The sequence below is a fragment of the Mesoplodon densirostris genome, chromosome 8, assembly GCF_025265405.1.
Source record: "Mesoplodon densirostris isolate mMesDen1 chromosome 8, mMesDen1 primary haplotype, whole genome shotgun sequence".
NCBI lineage: Eukaryota > Metazoa > Chordata > Mammalia > Artiodactyla > Ziphiidae > Mesoplodon > Mesoplodon densirostris.
In genome coordinates this window covers 69,598,929-69,618,542 of record NC_082668.1, presented here as the reverse complement: position 1 = coordinate 69,618,542, position 19,614 = coordinate 69,598,929, and the positions used below count along the sequence as shown (strand labels likewise).

General features: G+C 45.6%; 1 protein-coding gene across 1 annotated transcript in view; it reads right to left on the bottom strand.

Annotated features, from left to right (window-relative positions):
- KIF5C (kinesin family member 5C) overlaps positions 1 to 19,614 on the bottom strand; it is a 168,798-nt gene that overhangs the window by 97,725 nt on the left and 51,459 nt on the right. Inside the window, exons 2-3 of the mRNA XM_060106261.1 lie at positions 15,112 to 15,202; positions 7,004 to 7,077 (exon numbers count right to left, since the gene is read on the bottom strand). Of these exons, the coding sequence (XP_059962244.1) occupies positions 7,004 to 7,077; positions 15,112 to 15,202 (165 nt within the window). The remainder of the gene's footprint in view (positions 1 to 7,003; positions 7,078 to 15,111; positions 15,203 to 19,614) is intronic.

Sequence of the window (19,614 nt, the reverse complement as noted above, 5' to 3'; positions counted from 1 at the left end):
AGCGTAACTCAACCAGGCAGGGGAGAGCATGTCCTGCTGGCCTTGAAGTCCCCCAATATCCCCTCGTGCTGTCACTGCGGGCAGCAGATCAGTGTGTATGTGGGCGAGCGTGTGGGTAGGAAGGAGGGTAGGAAGGAGAGAAAGGGAGAAAGAATGAGGTTACATGTGTGACTGTAACATACTAAATGTGGGCTTTGTTTTGGAAATTTTACAAACTGACCAGAACCTACAAATCCAAGTTAATCTGCCTTAATGAAATCACCTTGAGAGCTGATAAATACAGTTTCATTCACATCATCATTGCTCAAAAATTTCTAAGAAACTTATTCTGGAAATACCTTCAGTAGCACTTTACACACCAATCAAGAAAATCCATTTTATCAATTTCTTTTTAAAATCTGTAATTCCCAGCCCAAACTGTTCCAAATAATTTTTGACTGTTTCTAATACATAAATCTGCTTATAAAATATTCTCTTATTCTTTCCCTGCCTTTTTCCATTTCTATTCATTTTACCTAAGGTGTGGATGGATAGGTGAATGTTTCTGTTATTTGGACTATCACTAAATCCATTTTCAAGATCCAGAATTTGCCACCTCTGAAGAGCTTCTAAAAGAGACAGCATAGGACCTGAAAGCAATTCCTAAAGAAGAGAGAGTTCTAGAAGTGTTTCAAGCAACAGGCTTAGCAAGGACCTCGGTGCACAACTCTCAGAGACCCTTCTTCATGCCCACACCAAAGGAACACTTAGAAGTTCCATCACAGGTTAAACAACCCGTTGGCATACAAACACACGTCTAAAGTGATTGCCAGCAACTGTCTCCCCAGAGAATCACACATGCCTTTCAGAAGTTCTAAAACTCTAGGAAGAAATGGAACTGGAAGCAAAGCCAGTCTGCTCTTTAGTTTTCCAGGGATGCTCAACAGCCTTTACAACTTTGACTCATACATCTTTGTTCAAAATCTGCCCAATACCTGCAAGATCTGCTTTGTTTTCCTCAATCAAGTCCTCTTTTTCTTTCAGAGGTTCACTGCCTGGTGCTTCTCTAACAAGATGACTTCTGAGCCAACATTTGAGTTACCAAGAGCAAGAAGTTGCATGAACCCTGGCACTGACTACAGGCCACAAAGCACTTTCCATTATGAGTCCTCCTTCACGCACCTGATTCCCGACCTTCCACTCTGTTCAAAGCAAGAGAAAAGCCGAATTCAGACACATCTGGCCTCTGGCTCTTACTCAGAAAACAGGTACTCTTCTGGAATGCCTCATCTGCTAAGGACCCTAAATCATTTGATGTGTTTCTATTGTTTTTTAGTTTAACTGTACAATCCCTAAAGGCAGGGTGGCCAGTGCATATGTATTTCCTCCCACTGCTTATGATACTTGGTATAGTATCTACTGCATAGAATTACTGTAGAATTTAAAGTACACAGTATATATAATGTGCTTAGTGACAATAAATGTTATTATTCAGCTCATGATACATTCTCGCAAGAAGCTGCTGGGGTTTACTTGACTTGAAGAGTCTGAAAACATGTTTCCACCCCAAACCATTAATATATATCTCTAATGGGGCTTCCCTGGTGGCGCAGTGGTTGAGAGTCCGCCTGCCGATGCAGGGGACACAGGTTCGTGCCCCGGTCTGGGAAGATCCCACATGCCGCGGAACGGCTGGGCCCGTGAGCCATGTCCACTAAGCCTGCGCGTCCGGAGCCTGTGCTCCGCAACGGGAGAGGCCACAACACTGAGAGGCCCGCGTAGCGCAAAAAAAAAAAAAAAAAAAGCAACAAATCAAATATTGGACCCCACCTGCTCTGGACTATGGAATTTGCTGGCAGAAATGGTACCTACAGTGAAAACACAGTCAAATGCGACATCACTGGGCCAATCTCACTCAAGAGGGTCCAAAGTGTGCCCTCTACACTGCCACCCAGAGCTCTTTAATAATTCATCATAATCCTTTAGCTTCTCTTCAGTGGCCCACAGCCAAAGAAGAATGATCAATAATCTAAAAATCATTTATAATTGACTCAAATCTGTTTCCCTAGATGCTTTCCCTTTCAACGGATTTATCTTCCAATTGATTCTGGGTGTACACAAGTATTGACATCCCTTGTTTGCCTTTGGCAGGGTAAGAATCAAGGCAGAGCCAGGATGAATCTGGACACTTCCTGTTTTGCTGCCCTGAAGACCCAACCCGAAAATCACGTGAGAAGGAGCACACGTTCATTTGGAGAACACCTAATAATACCCCCATCCCCGCAGTGACAGAGTGACATCCAAGTCTACCACAGTTAGGGGCTGGGATGCTTGCTCTAGCTCATAAACCCAAGAGTGGTGAGGGCCTTTATGCTCAGTAAACCAAGGCTGCCAAAACAATCTGTGTGTGTGTGTGTGTGTGTGTGTGGTATTAATGTACATGGTGTGTAGTGTGTGTATGTGTGGTGTGTGTGTGTGGTGTTAATGTACATGGTGTGTAGTGTGTGTATGTGTGGTGTGGATGTGTGTCATGTAGGTGTGTGTAGTGCTGATTTCTGTGGTGGTGATATATGTAGTTTGGGTGTGCTGTGGCTGTGTGTTCATGTAGTGTGTGTATCTGCAGTATACGTGGTGTGTGCAGTGTGTGGGTGTGAGTGGCATGTGGATGTGTGTGCAGGGCTGTCGATGTGTGGTGGGTGTGTGGCGTGGAGGGGTGTGGGGTATGTGTGTGGTGAGGACAGATGGTGTGTGGTGTGTGTATGGGACAGAGAGGTATTCCAGAAAGGTCTTCACTGCATCTATGTTGACTGCTTTGCAAATGAAATGCACATGTACACATACAATAAACAGTCACCTCAGGCAATAAAAGGTAGTCAGGAGGCAAAGAGCTATAGAAACTCAGAGAACAGAAAAGTCCCTTCCAGCTGGGGTGATACGGATGGCTTCCTTGAGAGACACCAAATCCTGAGGGATGAGTAAGATTAAGGATGGACAAAGAGGATGTGGGCAGAGGAGAGGAGATGGGAGTAACAGAACAAAGGTAGGAACTGAGAGAACAATGACAGGTTTAGTCGGCTGGAGGATCAGGGATGGACTCAAGTGGAATGTCCAACTCTATCATCTTGTTTCTCCCATAAAGCAAAAAGAAGAGACATTTTAATGCCTGCATCCTGTATAATCCTCTTCAAAAACTTTCCCCAGGCTTCCCTGGTGGCGCAGTGGTTGAGAGTCCGCCTGCCGATGCAGGGGACACGGGTTCGTGCCCCGGTCCGGGAGGATCCCACGTGCCGCGGAGCGGCTGGGCCCGTGAGCCATGGCCGCTGAGCCTGCGCGTCCGGAGCCTGTGCTCCGCAACGGAAGAGGCCACAACAGTGAGAGGCCCACGTACTGCAAAAAAAACCAAAAAAACCAACTTTTCCCACTTCTGAAGGTGGCCTTCTCGGAGCACATGTGAAAGCAGAAAGCAGACCCAGGCCACTGGCCATGGAACAAGACTCCCTTTGTTCCAGCCCCAGTGGCCGCCTCAGCCTCCCAAGCAGGACAGAGTTTCCTGAAACACTTAAGATGGGAGAGCAGGGGGCCTGTCAGCGCAAGAGCACCAATGCACTCAGACAGGCTCATTAAAAATCACTTGGCAACTCCTCGCAGCAGGGCAGCCTGCACCCTTCCAGGGCCTCTAGGTGTCCCTTTGGGCAGAAGGAAAAACACTGCGTGTCTCCATCCATCTAAATCCGTGTGCAGAAGAGGGCCACAAAGTGAGGCACGGGGCCGAGAGAAGCCCTTCCCAGCCTCCCGCGCTGAACAAAGGCCCAGCCCTCTCTTCCCCGGGCAGCCGGCACCCAGGGACCTCTCTTCCAACCCTCCCCTGAGCGCTGCCCACCAGAGCCCAGCCAGGGCCCAGTGCACCAAGGGTCCTATGGAGCTTAGCACCAACACTGCCAAGTATTTCCTCTTTGCAGTGAAAATCCGCCTGAAACGCGCCATTTTCAGAAGCTAATGTTTCCAATTTTATGTCGGCTCATCTGTTTGTTCCCCTCAGGAGAAGGTATGGAATCACCATTAGATGTCAGACCCAAAACGGAGGGGATTCAAATGAAAAACAGCTTTTAAATGTGACAGCGCTGTCCATTCAGGGAGTTAACAGCCCCTTGCAAAAGCCTTTAAAGGATCACAATGTACAGAAAATCCTCCTTTCAGATGGTGAGAGCCCTGCGGGGTGTTTTTTAATTTAATTGCATTCCAGGATCTTGGGTTTCCTGGTCTCCTACAGTCTCTGGATTTCAGCTTGGGGTTCCTCCTTTCCTCTGTTTTCCTCTAAAATATCCCCTACCTTTTCTCCAACCTAAAATCACCCAACAGAAAGAGCCAGATGAAGTGTGTGTAGGGGGTGAGAAGGTGCTGGAAAGGACCCACAGCCACCCCTCTCCTTCCTCCTGTGGGCCTAAGCATGTGATCCTTCAAAGTCACGATAAAGAAAAGCAGCTCATTACTAGCAACCTTTTAAAACTGACAAGGATGGAAAGGAGACAGAATTTAGGCAACTGTTAGAGTGGCCCGCACAGAATCCCATTCCCTTTAGGTCCCGTGGTTCCCTCTGGACCCACAGCACTGCTCCAGGAGTTGCGTGGCTGACACCGTGAGTCACAGAGGGCTGGCGATGCCCTCATTTAATAAGACATCTCCAATTTTAGTGTGAAAGAGCTGGCATACCTCTTTGCCATCTCCTCACACCCACCTATCCCTGCCATATACACAAAACACAAACTAAGGTTTTACTCTGGGGACAGGTCTCTCCTTTGATAGTTTACAATTTAAATTTCTGACATTTAGCAAACACTTTGTATTTCCCAAAGACGAATTAATCCCAAAGCTTAAAAGGTCACTCGTAGAGGCAATTTTGTAAGATGTGGGGGGATTTTAAATATTGCATTTTTTGTATTGTATATTGTTTGGTAATTTTCCAAAGAACTAAGGAATGATTCCCTCATGAGAAGCCATCTCTTAATCTCTCTCTCTCTCTCTCTCTCTCCCTCTCCCTCTCCCTCTCCCTCTCTCTGTCCCATGCCTTATGACCCATGAAGAAGGTTCTGTCTATGGTTACTGAAGTGGGTGGAACTTAGGAAATGTATATCACTGCGGCTTTTCTAGCGCCTAGAAGGTTAAGGGTCTGGGGCCCAGGAGGAGAGGCAGGCAAGGGGCCAGAGCCGGAGAGTGGGGACGGCCGTGCCTGTACCACCATTTCCAATGAGTACTGCAGTAGGATGTGAGATGCAGAGAAGAGAGACGGAAAGGCTCAGGTGTTAGGAAACAGTCCTGCTCCGTCTAGAAAAGGTGGCAAATAAACCTCGTTCTTCTTTTAATCCATACAATCTCTGAACCACTCTGTATCCAGCAAAATGGTGGGGGTGGGGGGAAGCGAGTCAACACAACAGGAATGAGATCCCCAGAGGCACACCCCACACTTGAAATCGGTGTGAGCAGAACATCAGAGCCCTGAGGATTTTAGCCTCGAGCCTTTGAAATCTCTTCTTCAATAGCAATGATTCATAAGCTAAACCAATTCTGCAGCAGCGTCTCAGTGACATTCCCAAGAGGGGACAGTAAATGAAAAACATAAGCTTGAAGGATTAAGGATTCATCTTACCCTGCTGCTTGTAAGCTAAATTCCCCAAACTTCCTCTGTGTCGTTTCTTATAATAACTGCTCTTCACCTCTCCTCACCTGTCAGGTGGGCCCAGCCTTCAGAAGAATTATCCAGCCCCAAAGGCCATATAGGAGTCCGATCCATGGCAAAAAGCAGGAAAAGAAGATGGAAAGGGGACCAATTTTGTCTGCAGGCGCGCCTTGTCTGGAAGACAGCCTGGAGCCACAGAGCTCCGGGGCTAACAGTTAGAGCTGGTATCACACCCCCAAGTGCACAGAGAAGCCAGGTGTGTAAGTCTGCGAGGAAGGATGCTGAACACTTGCTCACAATGTGTGTGGAGGGGACTAGGGTACACTAGAGGGCCCAGCCCCACAAACGTGGGTCAGCCAGGGCCACCATGAGGCTATCATTTTCACAAATACTTGATCGAAGCCTTCCTAGGTGACCACCACGGTCCCACACAATAGCAACGTGAGTATAAAGGTGAACAAGACAATGAACAGCACTGCTCCAGTGAAGCTTACACTTGATATTATGGTGAAATTTCACCCAGAGTTGCTAGATCTTCAGCATTTTCAACCAAAGTTGGACACTTAGAATTGTTTGAAACCATCCCATTTTAAATACTGCCTGCAATTAAAAGCAAACAAACAAACAAACAAAAACCCCAAAAAACACTGTGCAGATCAAACAAAAATATGTCTGTGGGCTGCATTTGGTCCACAAGCCAACTTCTCTCAACCTCTGACCTACCATTTTTTATTTATTCAGAAGAGACTCGCCTCCCCAGAGGCCCTTCTTAGACTAAATGGTTTTCACAGCAGACTTTCTCAGTAAGATTGGGGCGGCAGTCCACAGGGATACTCACACCACTGTTTAGCTTATCGATGATTATTTTAAATAGAATTTATTATTCCTATTTTGACAGAGCTATCAACAAAGGATTTTTTTTTTTTTTTTTTGCGGTATGCGGGCCTCTCACTGTTGTGGCCTCCCCCGTTGCGGAGCACAGGCTCCGGACGCGCAGGCTCCGGACGCGCAGGCTCAGCGGCCATGGCTCACGGGCCCAGCCGCTCCGCGGCATATGGGATCCTCCCAGACCGGGGCACGAACCCGTATCCCCTGCATCGGCAGGCGGACTCTCAACCACTTGCGCCACCAGGGAGGCCCAGGATTTTTTAAAATACTGAACTACTGAGATTTTATTACTCAACAATATTTTTAAAACTCTCAAAGACATAAAAAATTGTGACACAAACATAACCATCCCTTAACCATCTACTGCCCAGTCAAAAAGCCGCATGCACCTCGCATTTTGCTGAAAGCACCAGTTCCGTTCAGTCATCTCAGAGACGACATAACAGCACGCTGCAACCTTACCTCCATGGTGTGCGTCTTTCCTGATGACGTCTGTCCATACGCAAAAATCGTCCCATTATAACCCTCAAGGACATCTGTGAGCAAGAAAAAAAATTAAAATTAACTCATTACTTTGATTGCATGCTAGTGCTGGTTGCCTGTTTTAGAATTACATTTTCCAAATGGCCCATCTCATTTTTCACACAAATTATGTATTTCAACTCCATTTGCACTTTAAGTAGAATTGTGAGATAAAAGCAGGAATGAGGGCCTCCACTACTCCACAAAATAAAAAGAAATGGACTCACATGGCTACAGAATATATTAATGAAGAAGGAGGCAGACACACTTTCTCCTGGTAATATCAAAATCGAAACAGGTATCGAGCAGTATACTTTCTTTTTAGTAGAAAGGTACTTGAGTTTTCTTCTCCACGTTGATCTCTTCAGATCAGTTGAGGTGGGAAAAAAAAACCCAAAACATTATCGTGCCCTGAGTCTCTGGAGTGAGGTGTAGAATAGGATTTCTCTCCTGAAGATCTGATTTGGGTCGGTTTAAACCCTGGCCCAGTCGGGCTCCTTGGGGAGGTTTCTTGAGAAGGCCGCACTAAGCCCCTTCAGAGCAGAGCTACGCCACAGCTGGGGCAACAGGGTCCCACTCTGTAAACTGAGACACATGGTGACAATCCGATCAGCCCAGAAACCAACTGGGCCCTGACTAGAATTTAGGGCCTCTGTTTCTTCAGTGACTGTGCTAGCAAGATGACCCTGGCCCAAGAGCATCGGGAATTTCTTTTAGTTACACAAGAATCAGACTGTGCCACACGCTGCAGGCCGCTTCCCTCTCTCTCACCCAGGGATGAGGGGAGGCGTGTGGACAGATGGACTGACGCTGCTATGAGCTGACGTTTATCTGTGGGAATTCTTTCAAAGCAGCAAAGGTGATTAAAATATATTTAGTGCTCATTTCCCTCGATCCTACTTCATCCACATAAACATCACTGAAAGCGGAATGATGCATAATTAATATTCCCTGACCCACCATCTCAATATAAAGGGAGAAAGTCTTCATTCCTAAAAGCACGGAGGGGTGGGGACAGGAGCCCCATAAGGGGGTGTTCTCTCCAAGGCCATTTACAGAAAAATCAAGCCAGGCAATCAGCTCCATCTATTTCAGGCCCTGATTAGGTTGGTTTGTTTGCTTTTTTGGTCTCTCTCAATTTTATGACACTGGTTAGTTTCTGTTGTTTTGTTGGTTCTTTTAAAAAAATTTTAATGCACATTGTACTGGTCTGAGGTTTTGGAGTGTGAACTGGGATCAGAAAAGAAAGCAGGATTTTTCCTCGGGTAGCTAAAAAAAGAAAAACTAAGTGGCAGGATTTTTTTTTTTAATCCTGGCAGCCCTCAAGAGTTTGTGTCAAGCTATATTGAGAGAGAGAAAATGTTCGCACGTATATCCAACTTCTGGTAATGGTTTCCCTGGTAACGGGGGAAGCAAAAACTTGAAGACTACAGGGTAAGGGTTGGAGGTTCAAGCTTCAGTTTTCTCAAAAATGCCAACTTGCCCAGAGAAAGGATTTCTACAGTCTGAAAATGGTGGCCGGAGTGGAGAGCTTCTACACAACCACAAATGTGACAGGCTTTCAGGGACCCAAAGAAAGTGGTCTCTACCCTTGGTTGTTGTTTTAAAATTCTACATATCCACGGCACAAACAACTCCAGACAATGAGAATGCCAGCCACAATCCCAGCGCTAAAGCTCCTTTTTATTAGAGACTAAACCTCTCCCCCCACACTGAAAGGGCTTTCTTTCTTATCTTAAGTCCCTGTAGAGGAAGTAGCCTGGGACCGACCCCTTACCTCAGGTGCTGGGACAGGAAGAAAGCAGCCAAGGCCAGGGGTCCAGCTCCCTCAGTTCCTCATCGCAGCCGCTGGCCACCCTACTCATTCACCTGCACACAGAGGCCGCCCTGAACAACTGCCCCACCCTGAAGAAACCTCAGCTCAGAACCCAGCTCTGCAGACGGGAGGAAACCCAGCACTTGCTTCTTCCTCCGCCAGGAAGCAATGGGACCAAGGCATCTGAATTCTGCCCCGTAGACAACCCCCAGGCTCAGTCCACCCCTCTAAATCCACCCTCACTAAGAGAATGCACAATCCTCCTAACTCCTAGTGAGTCACTGCTCACCAAACTCCCTCAGGTTAAGCACTGGGGCACATACATGCAAATAAGAGCTCATGGACAGCATCGCTTGTTTGGGGTAGAGAGCTGAGAGGCACATGAGACTCTTACTTGGAGAATCCCTGATTCTTTGCTGCTGCTATTTCAACACTGCGGGCAATTTCTTAGTTTCTCTTTTTTTAAGAAAAAGAGAACACATAAGAGAAGACCATTAGGACAAACTTCGTGTGGCCTTTTTTTTTTTTAAACATCTTTATTGGAGTATAGTTGCTTTACAATGCTGTGCTAGTTTCTGCTGTATAACAAAGTGAATCAGCTATACGTACACATATATCCCCATATCCCCTCCCTCTTGCACCTCCCTCCCTCTCGCCCTCCCTATCCCACCCCTCTGGGTGGTCCCAAAGCCCTGAGCTGATCTCCCTGTGCTATGCGGCTGCTTCCCACTAGCTATCTGTTTTACATTTGGTAGTGTATATATATATGTCCATGCCACTCTCTCACTTCGTCCCAGCTTACCCTTCCCCCTCCTCCGTGTGGCCTGCAAAGTGTTCAGAATCATGTTACAATTAATTTGTTGTTGGAGAACCTACCTCTGGTGCTCAAGGTTGAACAGGGCTGATGCCACCCTCTATCAACTGGATTCTGAATCAGAAGGTAATTTTAAAAGAAAACAGAAAACTCTTCAAACCCGGTGTTCTCTACTTTCTTCCAAACTCCAGGTCTGGGGGAGTTTGTTTGTGTTGAGTCTGTATTTGCTTATGAGAGGAGAGGAGAGGCCAGGAGGGGGGCGCAGCACAGAAGTGCATCTGGGGCTGGACCACTGAGATGCGGGGAGATGGACACCCGCCAAACAGAGAGATGAGGGAACAGGCCTGTGCTCGGTGCCACTGAGACACACAACCAACCCACCTGCCTCTCACAGAAACAGCCCACAGAAAGGCACTTTCATCACGCTGAGGGACAGGTCCTGGGGCCGAGGAGAGCATTTGTTTCAGAGTCTCCACCATAACAGAATGACTGTTTCTATACAACAGCCACAGAGCCAGGAACCAGCCAAGCTGGACAGAACCTTTCTTTGTGATGGGGTCTGGCGTGATGTGACCTCAGCTCACACCACACAGCCAGTGGCGCCCCACGAGCACAGCACACATCCATCCAGCGGCCAAGCAAACCCAAAAGAGAGAGTCCACAGCGGGTGGGAAGAGCCCTGGGAGGGAGGAGTGGAACGGGGTCCTTGAAAATACTTGCTGCTTCCCGGTGCAGCCTTCAGAGCCAAGCTTTCCACCCTAGGTTTTATTAGTTCTGAGTCTAGGTCTTGCTGCAGCAGAAGAGTTAGTTCCATTATCAGGTAGGAATCTGGGGAAGACATAATCACACCTACACACCAGGGTGCCTAAGGAGGCTGCTGGGGCCTCCTATCGACCCTCCAGGTGAAACAGTGGCCTGGTCGTGGCACCAGAACCCCTGGCAGTGGCGGCTGCAACTCATCCCTGGCTTGGAATCCTAAGGCTCTTGCCAGCCGACCACACTACTCAGGCAGACAGTGCCCAGAGAACGCAGAGCCTGTTCTGCCGAATGCCAGAGGCCAGCCAGCATACTGGCCCCACCAGTCGAGGACAGCCACTGTGCCCAGGTGAGGGCGTGCAGCGTCTTCAGAATGGAAGTATATCTCACTATCGGCAGACAGCCAGCACCACCCCTCAGCTCTGGAACCCAGTCTCCGTTCTCTCCTCTCTCCCCTTCCCCACCGCCATTCCTACCCCTGTCATTTTGCAATGTGGTCCATATGGCCTGATGGAAAAGGAACAACTCATAAAATAAGTATCAAATGCTCATTATGGGCCCACCAGAAAAGTGGGGGCAGGATAGTAAAATTCAACTAAGTCCGATGAACTCAGATTCAAGGCCCAGCCTCGCTTCACTACTCCCTAAATGACCTGGCCAAGTTACTTCACCTCAATTTCCTCTTTAGTACAAAGGGAATAATAAGGCTCACACCTCATAAAGTTATAAAGATTTAAAATGCAATAACCTATGTAAAATGCACAGAGGGTGCCTGACAGATAACAGCAGCTAAATAAATATAATTCTTCTTAAGAGTCATATATAATAGAATAATAAAATAGATCTGATAATATCCTAAGCTTGTAACTCTTCAATGGGTCCACATCACCTGTAAGATAAAGCCCTTCAATTTCTATCAAATTCTGGTCCAGTCTAACTTTTTAGGTCTCATAGCCATGCACCCTGTACCATTCTAAGCTGCCCATATAATTTGGGTCTTTATGCTTTTGCTTTTGCTATTCCTTCTGCTTGTACCACCCTGCATTTTCTATGCTCCTCAGAACCCAACCTTTTCAAGAAGCCTTAATTCTCCAATCCTCCTCTCTACCCACCAAAACCAGTAGTGACTTTCTTCTGTGCTCCCATAGCATTTTGCACACACCCATCCTAAAGCACATAATCCCCACGTGTATAATTGGGCATGCATCTGTCTCTTTCCCTATACTCAAAGATTCTCACAGTCTTATGTATCTTGGTGACTCCAGTCCCTAGCAGTACTTACTACATGGCAAATACCTAATATACTTTCATAAAAATATGAATGAAAGAAACAACCAAATGAATGCAATTTAAAGAAATTAGAACTGGAAAACAAGAAACCATCTTCTCTAGCACTGGATGGTCTACATCCAGTTAATTTGGAAGGCAAATGCCAGGGGTGGCTTCTGCAGGCTGGGACGCAGTTATTCTTATTTCAGTAATAGTGTCCAGTAACCATGGTTTTTAATTCCTAGGGCATCCACAGGAACCTTTCTATTTACCACGTTGGTACTCACAAACCCTATAACCTCTTCTAGAAGAATTGCAAGAGATTCTACAGACTCTTTCAGATGATGTGTTGAGAAATACACACCAGATAACAAGGGGAGCGTGGGAGATGCCAGGATTCTACAATCAAATGTTCGAAATATTTTTTTTTAACTCAGTGAAGTTGAAGGGAATAAAAAGACTGAGAGAGAATAAAGCTGTCCGGTTAAAAGGAGTCTTCCTGATCTCAAAAACATTAAGGGTTTAGATAGACTTGAAAGGAAAGCTCACCAGTCCACTACATTACCATGAATCACAGAGACTGTGATTGAAACTTCCTTTAGAAGTCATTTGATTCAATGCTTGGCCTCTAGAAAAAAAAGGCCCCCACTGCACCACCTTCCATTCTTGATGTAAGTAGGGCTTGTCATGGCCACAGATGCTTCAGCTGTACCTGGCAATCTATCCCAAGCAGTTCTTTCTTATATACCTACATTTTATCTTGCTGATGCAGAAATACACAGCCACTTCCCCTCACACTAGCCTCCGTGGATATTAAAAAAAGTTGGATTTCGTCTTCATTATGCCCCTAATAATTTTCTTTCAAGGGAGAATAAGATACTCTTTATTGCTACAAAATTAGTATGTTCGTGTTATATGTATGGTGCCCAAGAAATGTCTGTTTACTATATCATGTCAGAGCCTGATTTTATTCTATTATTATTATTTTAATTAATTAACCAATTAATTATTGGCTGCGTTTATTAACTAATTAATTATTAACTAATTAATTATTGCCTTCATTGCTGCACGTGGGCTCTCTCTAGCTGCAGAGTGCGGGAGCCACTCCTCACTGCGACGCGCAGGCCTCTCACTGCGGTGGCCTCTCTTGTTGCAGAGCATGGGCTCCAGGCATGCGGGCTTCAGTAGCTGTGGCACGCGGGCTCAGCAGTTGTGGCACACAGACTCCAGAGCACAGGCCCAGCAGTTGTGACACACGGGCCCAGTTGCTCCGCGGCATGTGGGATCCGATCCTCCCGGACCAGGGATCAAACCTGTGTCCCCTGCATTGGCAGGCAGATTCCCAATCACTGCGCCACCAGGGAAGTCCCGATTTTATTCTAAATAGTTTTCTTTGTGGCTCACTATATATTTGGGCCTCAAGTTATCCATAGTTAGGGTGTCCACAGGAACCCCCCAGGGATTGCCCATTTCTGACATTTCATATATTATAGAGAATTCCAAGCACTGAAAGGACCCAAACTTATCTAGTAAATAAAGACTCAAAGATTATTATTATTGTTTGTTCATCACAGGATTTTTGAAAAACAGAGCGCATCCATCTCTAATTACAATGTCAACTTAGGGCAGGTATGTGTTTAAATGGCCCTAACGCTTAGCATCGCACGTGGTAAATGCTATTTAGATCTGATAATGAAGGAGGAGAGAAAAAGAAGGAAATTCTGGCTCATATGTGATTAATCTTACTTTAATAAAAATATGAAAGAGTCTGATAATAGAGGGGAAGGAGGGCTGACTAGAAGCAAACTAGAACTACATATTCCAGAAAGAAAGAGCAAATATGTTTAGATAGAAAGAGAAGCAAAAGAGTAGAAGTAGAGAGAAGACAAAAATTGCCACCAGATACAGGCCTAAACTATTAATTCAAAAAAAGCTCATATTCAGGCTTTTTTTTTCTCTTCAATTTTCTATAATAATCTTACTGTGAAGACCGTCTAATTTAATTGATGTCTGCAACAAGAATGTGAATAACCATACACCTCAGCAAGGAACATTACATACTGATGGGCATCTCCCACGCAGGTGTCCAGGGTCAGAATGAATCTAACAGATGTACCCAGGGCTGATTTTCACGCATTTCAAGTAGTTAGGTGAGTCAGCTCAGCTTCTAAAAATAAGTGGATCTAATATGACAAGGTGTTTGGGTTTTTTTTTTTTTTTTTTTTTTTACTTTTCACTCTCTGAATCTAGCACTGCCTATAACAGGGGTAGCATCAAGACATTTGAAAGCACAATTGCTGCAGATTCAAATTTGAAGGCAAGGATTCAATGATGAAAAGCGAAGTAGCAGGAGAGGCCCCTCAGCTCTGTCCAGATGGCGAGCTCCCCAAAGGCAAGCTCCATCCTGTCCCTGATTTAAAAGGGCAAGGTAGAGCAACGTGTAAATTGCTTTGTCTCCCTGCTGTTATTTTGACACAGATCCTTCAGGACCAAGGCCAGTCCCAGAGAATAGGATGGATCTCTAAGACACAAATTCAGGCTTCAGGCTGCCTATGTGGAAGAACAAATGTCAGGATCTGGGTGGCACGCTTGAAAGTGGGTTAGATGAAAGTATAATTGAGGAATGCTGACCAGCAAGAACAACTCACCAACCAGCAAGGTAATGTGATCTCAGGATGCTGTAGAAAATTCCTTGACGCCCAAGAATTTTCCACATTTAAAGCTTCTTCCTGAAGACTATACTTTCAGGGATCATTTCTACTGACACATACGTACTACTATATATAAATAGATAACTGTATAGCACAGAGAACTCTACTCAGTACTCTGTAGTGGCCTATATGGGAAAAGAAGCTAAAAATGAGTAGATGTAGGTATATGTATAACAGATTCACTTTGCTGTACACCTGAAACTAACACAACATTGTAAATCAATTATACCCCAATAAAAAAATATAAAATTTAAAAAGAAAAAAAAAGCTTCTTTCTGAAGAGACAGATGCACAAAATAAATCAACCAAAAATACACAGCTGGAGTCTCAGAATAGATACTTTTCTCCTGAGGAGGTACTATACCTTCAGCAATATTTTAGAACCATTACAGAAATAGCGTGACTATAGCTTACCTTGCTTTTAAGCTTCTGGGAGACAGAATAACTCTGTCCAAAAGGTGGCAAAAGAAATAAAGAAATCTCCTTGGAAAGGAGGTATTGAGGCGTTAAATAACTTGCCTGACATCACAGCAAATCAGGGCCAGAACTCGCTATAATTCAGTGTTTCCAATTAGCAGGCCTCTGCTTATGGTCAAGGGGTATTGCTTCCTAGGCTGCGAATACCACTTACTGTCTTCCATTACTCTGAAGCGCCCCGAGGAAATGAAGAGTTAGCACTTACCTTTGACAATTTGCTTGGCACACGCGTTGTAAACCTGTTCTTGGGTCGTGGTGGGAGGCAGCACTCTGTCGAACACATATGGCTTTCCTTGCTAGAAGGAAACGGCAAAGCACATTAGACGCTTAGGAAGAAAAGGCACTAATAGCACCAGGCAGACGGCAGGCACCAAGTCACCAAGCCCACTCTTTAAGGCAGCTCCTTACCAAGACTAGGGAAATTTTCTTTCTTTTTTTTAAAAATAAATTTATTTATTATTATTATTTTTTTTGGCTGCATTGGGTCTTCGTTGCTGTGCGCGGGCTAAGCGCGGTGAGCGGGGACTACTCTTCGTTGCAGTGCGCAGGCTTCTCATTGCGGTGGCTTCCCTTGTTGCAGAGCACGGGCTCTAGGCACGCGGGCTTCAGTAGTTGTAGCACTCGGGCTCAGTAGTTGTGGCTAACGGGCTCTAGAGCGCAGGCTCAGTAGTTGTGGCACACGGGCTTAGTTGCTCCGCGGCATGTGGGATCTTCCCGGACCAGGACACAAACCCATGTCCCCTGCATTGGCAGGCGAATTCTTAACCACTGTGCCACCAGGGAAGCCCAAGACTAGGGAAATTTTCTAACATAAACCACATGTTTGTGTGTGTGTACTGTATGTTGAGAATATACTGTTTGTGTGTGTGTGCTCTATGTTGAGAATCGGAAAGGAGAAAGAAGAAAAACATTTTTTTTTCTACTTGAAGCACCTTTTCTGAGGAAATGTAGGTTGACACGTCATTCACGCATTTAAACAAATATTTAGTCACTGAGAGTTTCTTCTGAGCCAGGCATAGACTAGATGATAACCAAATCAGAAGACAGTCCTGCCTGGAGAGCAGTCAATCAAGTGTGACAGCTATAATGAGCGAGAAAGCAAACACGCAGGAAAATGCAACGTGCCTAGGTATACCGTAAAGGGACAGAGGGGATGAGAGAAGGCCAAAAAAGACCTCCGTGAAGCAGTACCAGTTAAGTGGATCTTTAAAAGATCAGAAGGGTTGAGGCATGTGAAGAACCGTGGAAGAACATTCCAGGCAAAGGGTGGAGCAGACAGGAAGGTGTCTAGGGTGCTCAAGGAACTAGAGGGTGTACAAGAGGAGATGGGAAAGGAAATTAGCCAAGGTAACGCACTTGGATTTTATTCAATGGGAAGATGCCATGATCTGATTTAAGAAGCTGCTCTTAATAGCCAGATATTATTGCTCTGTGTCCTAGATTACTCTAGTGTTTTCTTCACATGCATAAGTGGTGTCTTAACTGGGTGGCGGCTTTGGAGATAAAGGGGGGGCCTCTACATAAATATATTCATAAATATATAAATCAAGTGCTCTCCCCAGGTGTGGGCTCTGGGGATTTGGCCCGACACTGGGCTGTGTGCGATTGGAGGAGGGAACTGCCGGAGGGAAGAGAAGAGGTTCTGCTGAGGTGCTACTGACTCCTGAGGTGCAGAGCCCTGACACTCCACCACTCAGCGTTCAACAAGCAGTTACTGGGCATTTCCGTGCCCGGTGCTGCATACTGGGGAAGCGGGTAGGGAAGACAGACACAGCCTCTTCCCCGGGAGAACCCCCCATCACAGCACCTCTTCCCCACCGATTACCACCCAGGCAAGGGGTGGTCCTCCCCCGGCCCCTTCACCTTCATTTTCCCCAAGTGCAGAGGGGAGGGCAGGAGAAGAGAAGGGAGGAGAGGAGAGAGCCCAGAGCCTCCTTCCCTCCCACCCTGCACCTCCTGCACGTGGCTCTGGACACGGGGAACCACCCAAGGACAGTCTGACACCTCAAAAAGATAACCGCTCATGGGGGATCCAAGGACAAGGCTTGTTACATCCTATAACCTTCACACAAAAGGAAGCACACAGCTGTCAGACCGGCTTAACGTTTCACTCCTCTATGTCTATGGTAAAGCCACACGTAGGTGAGGCTACGCGTTAGGGCTGTGCTCTCGAGCTTTAGTCTTTAAAAAACAAGATTGCGTCAACCAGGTAAACAAGCTACTTCCAGCTTGGTTTTAGAAAAAAAATGGAGAATTTTCAGGTACGATCAAATTTTGTTTTTATACAAAGCAGCAGAACCATTCATTCTGTTAAAATTCTGGAAAGGGATTATTTCCTGATGTTTTGTTCCCAGCAAGTCTCATTCAATCAGTGAATCTAGTATTTGGCTGAATAACCACGATTATACTCCTCACCGCAATCTATTGCCAATGATCAGCCCACCATATTCTTAGCAGCTTTATCTATTTGTAAAATTCAACTAAATGTCAGTAGTGTAAAAGGTTAGAATAAACATTTACAGAGTTTGCCTAAGTATTTGTCATCCGCTGAACCTTCTGGAAAGAAAATGCAGCTTTGCTTAATTTAAAACAAATCCAGTATTTCTCCAAACTTGATGAGAATCACCAAAATAAACCGTCTTGTGTACAGCATGATCCTGCTTTAGGTTTTAGAGAAAATGCACTTGACACAGCAGGGGAAAGGACCTATTAGATTATAGTATATGGTACAAAAAATAGGACTCCCCAATTTCGCCCTTTAATTTAAAATGTTTGTTGGAGTGTGCTATGCTTTCACTTTTTTTTTTTTTTTTTTTTTTTTTTTGTGTGTGTGTGTGGTACGCGGGCCTCTCACTGCTGTGGCCTCTCCCGTTGTGGATCACAGGCTCCGGACGCGCAGGCTCAGCGGCCATGGCTCACGGGCCCAGCCACTCCGCGGCATGTGGGATCTTCCCGGACCGGGACACGAACCCGTGTCCCCTGCATCGGCAGGCGGACTCTCAACCACTGCGCCACCAGGGAAGCCCTGCTTTCACTTTAAGAGGTGTAGAAAGCAAGAAATCTCTACTCTTCATTTCAATAATATCACATTTACCAAGTGACAAACGCATAATACAACAATTTTCCATAAGCTGAAGTTAATTCCCAAACAGAAACTGCCTTCGAGAAAAGAAAAATTTAGAAAATGATTTGTTATGAGACTTATCTTGTCAGGATTAGAACATAAATTAGTTAAAAATGTAAGCATTTTTATGTGTCTTTTCATGCACCGAGGCGGTCATAGGCTTTTATTTTCAAGAACTGACTTGTGGCGTAGTGTGCCAGCTGTATATACAACTGCCATTTAAGCAAAAATAACAACAATGAACTCAACACTCTCTGCTGTTTTGGTAAAGAAATGCGAATCTCACAAATCCTGGTGGAGACTGCAGCAAAGACCCCCCAGGAGACAAGAGTCTCCCTGTTTCTGATCCCACTGTGGCTGAGGGTTTCTGTGGGCAGGCAATGGGCCCAGCTTGCTCTAGTTGTCACTACATTTGCAGCTGCAGAATAAATTTTTGGATTTACATTTTAATATGGGTGCTGGGTGCTAACATTTGAAACTGAATGATGAGGTCACCAGTTACTCCTTCTGGAGACACTTTCCTTTCCAGGCACCTATTCAGCACATGGTCCTCTGAGACCTCTCTGGCCACTCTGTCCGTGACCTTTGCTGATGTCTCTTCCAGACTTCTGAGTGACAGTGTGTCCTCAGACCTCAGCCTCCTCTCTGTAATTCAAATGAACATGTCAGCCTTCAAATCTCACCCAAGCTCCAGATTCAAATACTCAATCGCCTGCTAGACATTTCCACTTGGATGTCCATTAGCCGTCTCAAACTTGACTGGACAAAAAAGAACCATCAAGCCCTCTATGTCTGAGTAAGAATTGTACCACCAATCACCTAGTACTCAGGCCAAGATCATTCATCATGTCCCATGGATTCCAAATCCAAAATATATCCCAAATTCTATCACTTCTCACCATCTACACCACATAACCCCAGTCCAAGCCACCATCGTTTCTCATCAAGACAACAGCTACAGTCTCCTGACTGGTCTCCCTGCCTCCATTCTTGCTCCTAACAATCCAATCTTCACTTAGCAGTCAGAGTGAGCTTTCTAGAACTATAAATCAAATGATATCATTCCTCTTAAAATTCTCCAGTGGCTCCTATTATACTTAGACCAGACCCTCTCCACCCTCAGCTCCCTGCATTCTCCTCCATCTTACTACAGCGTAGCCCACTGGACTTCCTTCAGTACCGTACTTATTCTTTGGCTCAGAGCCTTTGCTCTTAACGCTTCCACCTTCTTGGAATTCTCTCATTGCAGATCTTCACTTGGCTCACCACAGGTCTTCATTTGGCTGTCTCTGCATCCCCTGCCAGATGTCAACTCCAACTTCTCCTCCTTTGAGGGCTTCCGTGACCCTAAACTAAAGCAGCCCCACCCCACCCTGACATCACTTTCTATTACATTACCCTATTTGGTTTGCTCCACAGAAATTACTATGTGACCCATTCTCAACCAATCAAATGGACCACTACTATTAAAGCATCTAACCAGCTAAGACAGAAGCCATATAAATGCCAAGACCTAATTGCATGTTATGCAAACCTGCTGCAATTCATGAAAGGAATCTGGATGGGACACACACGCCACATACA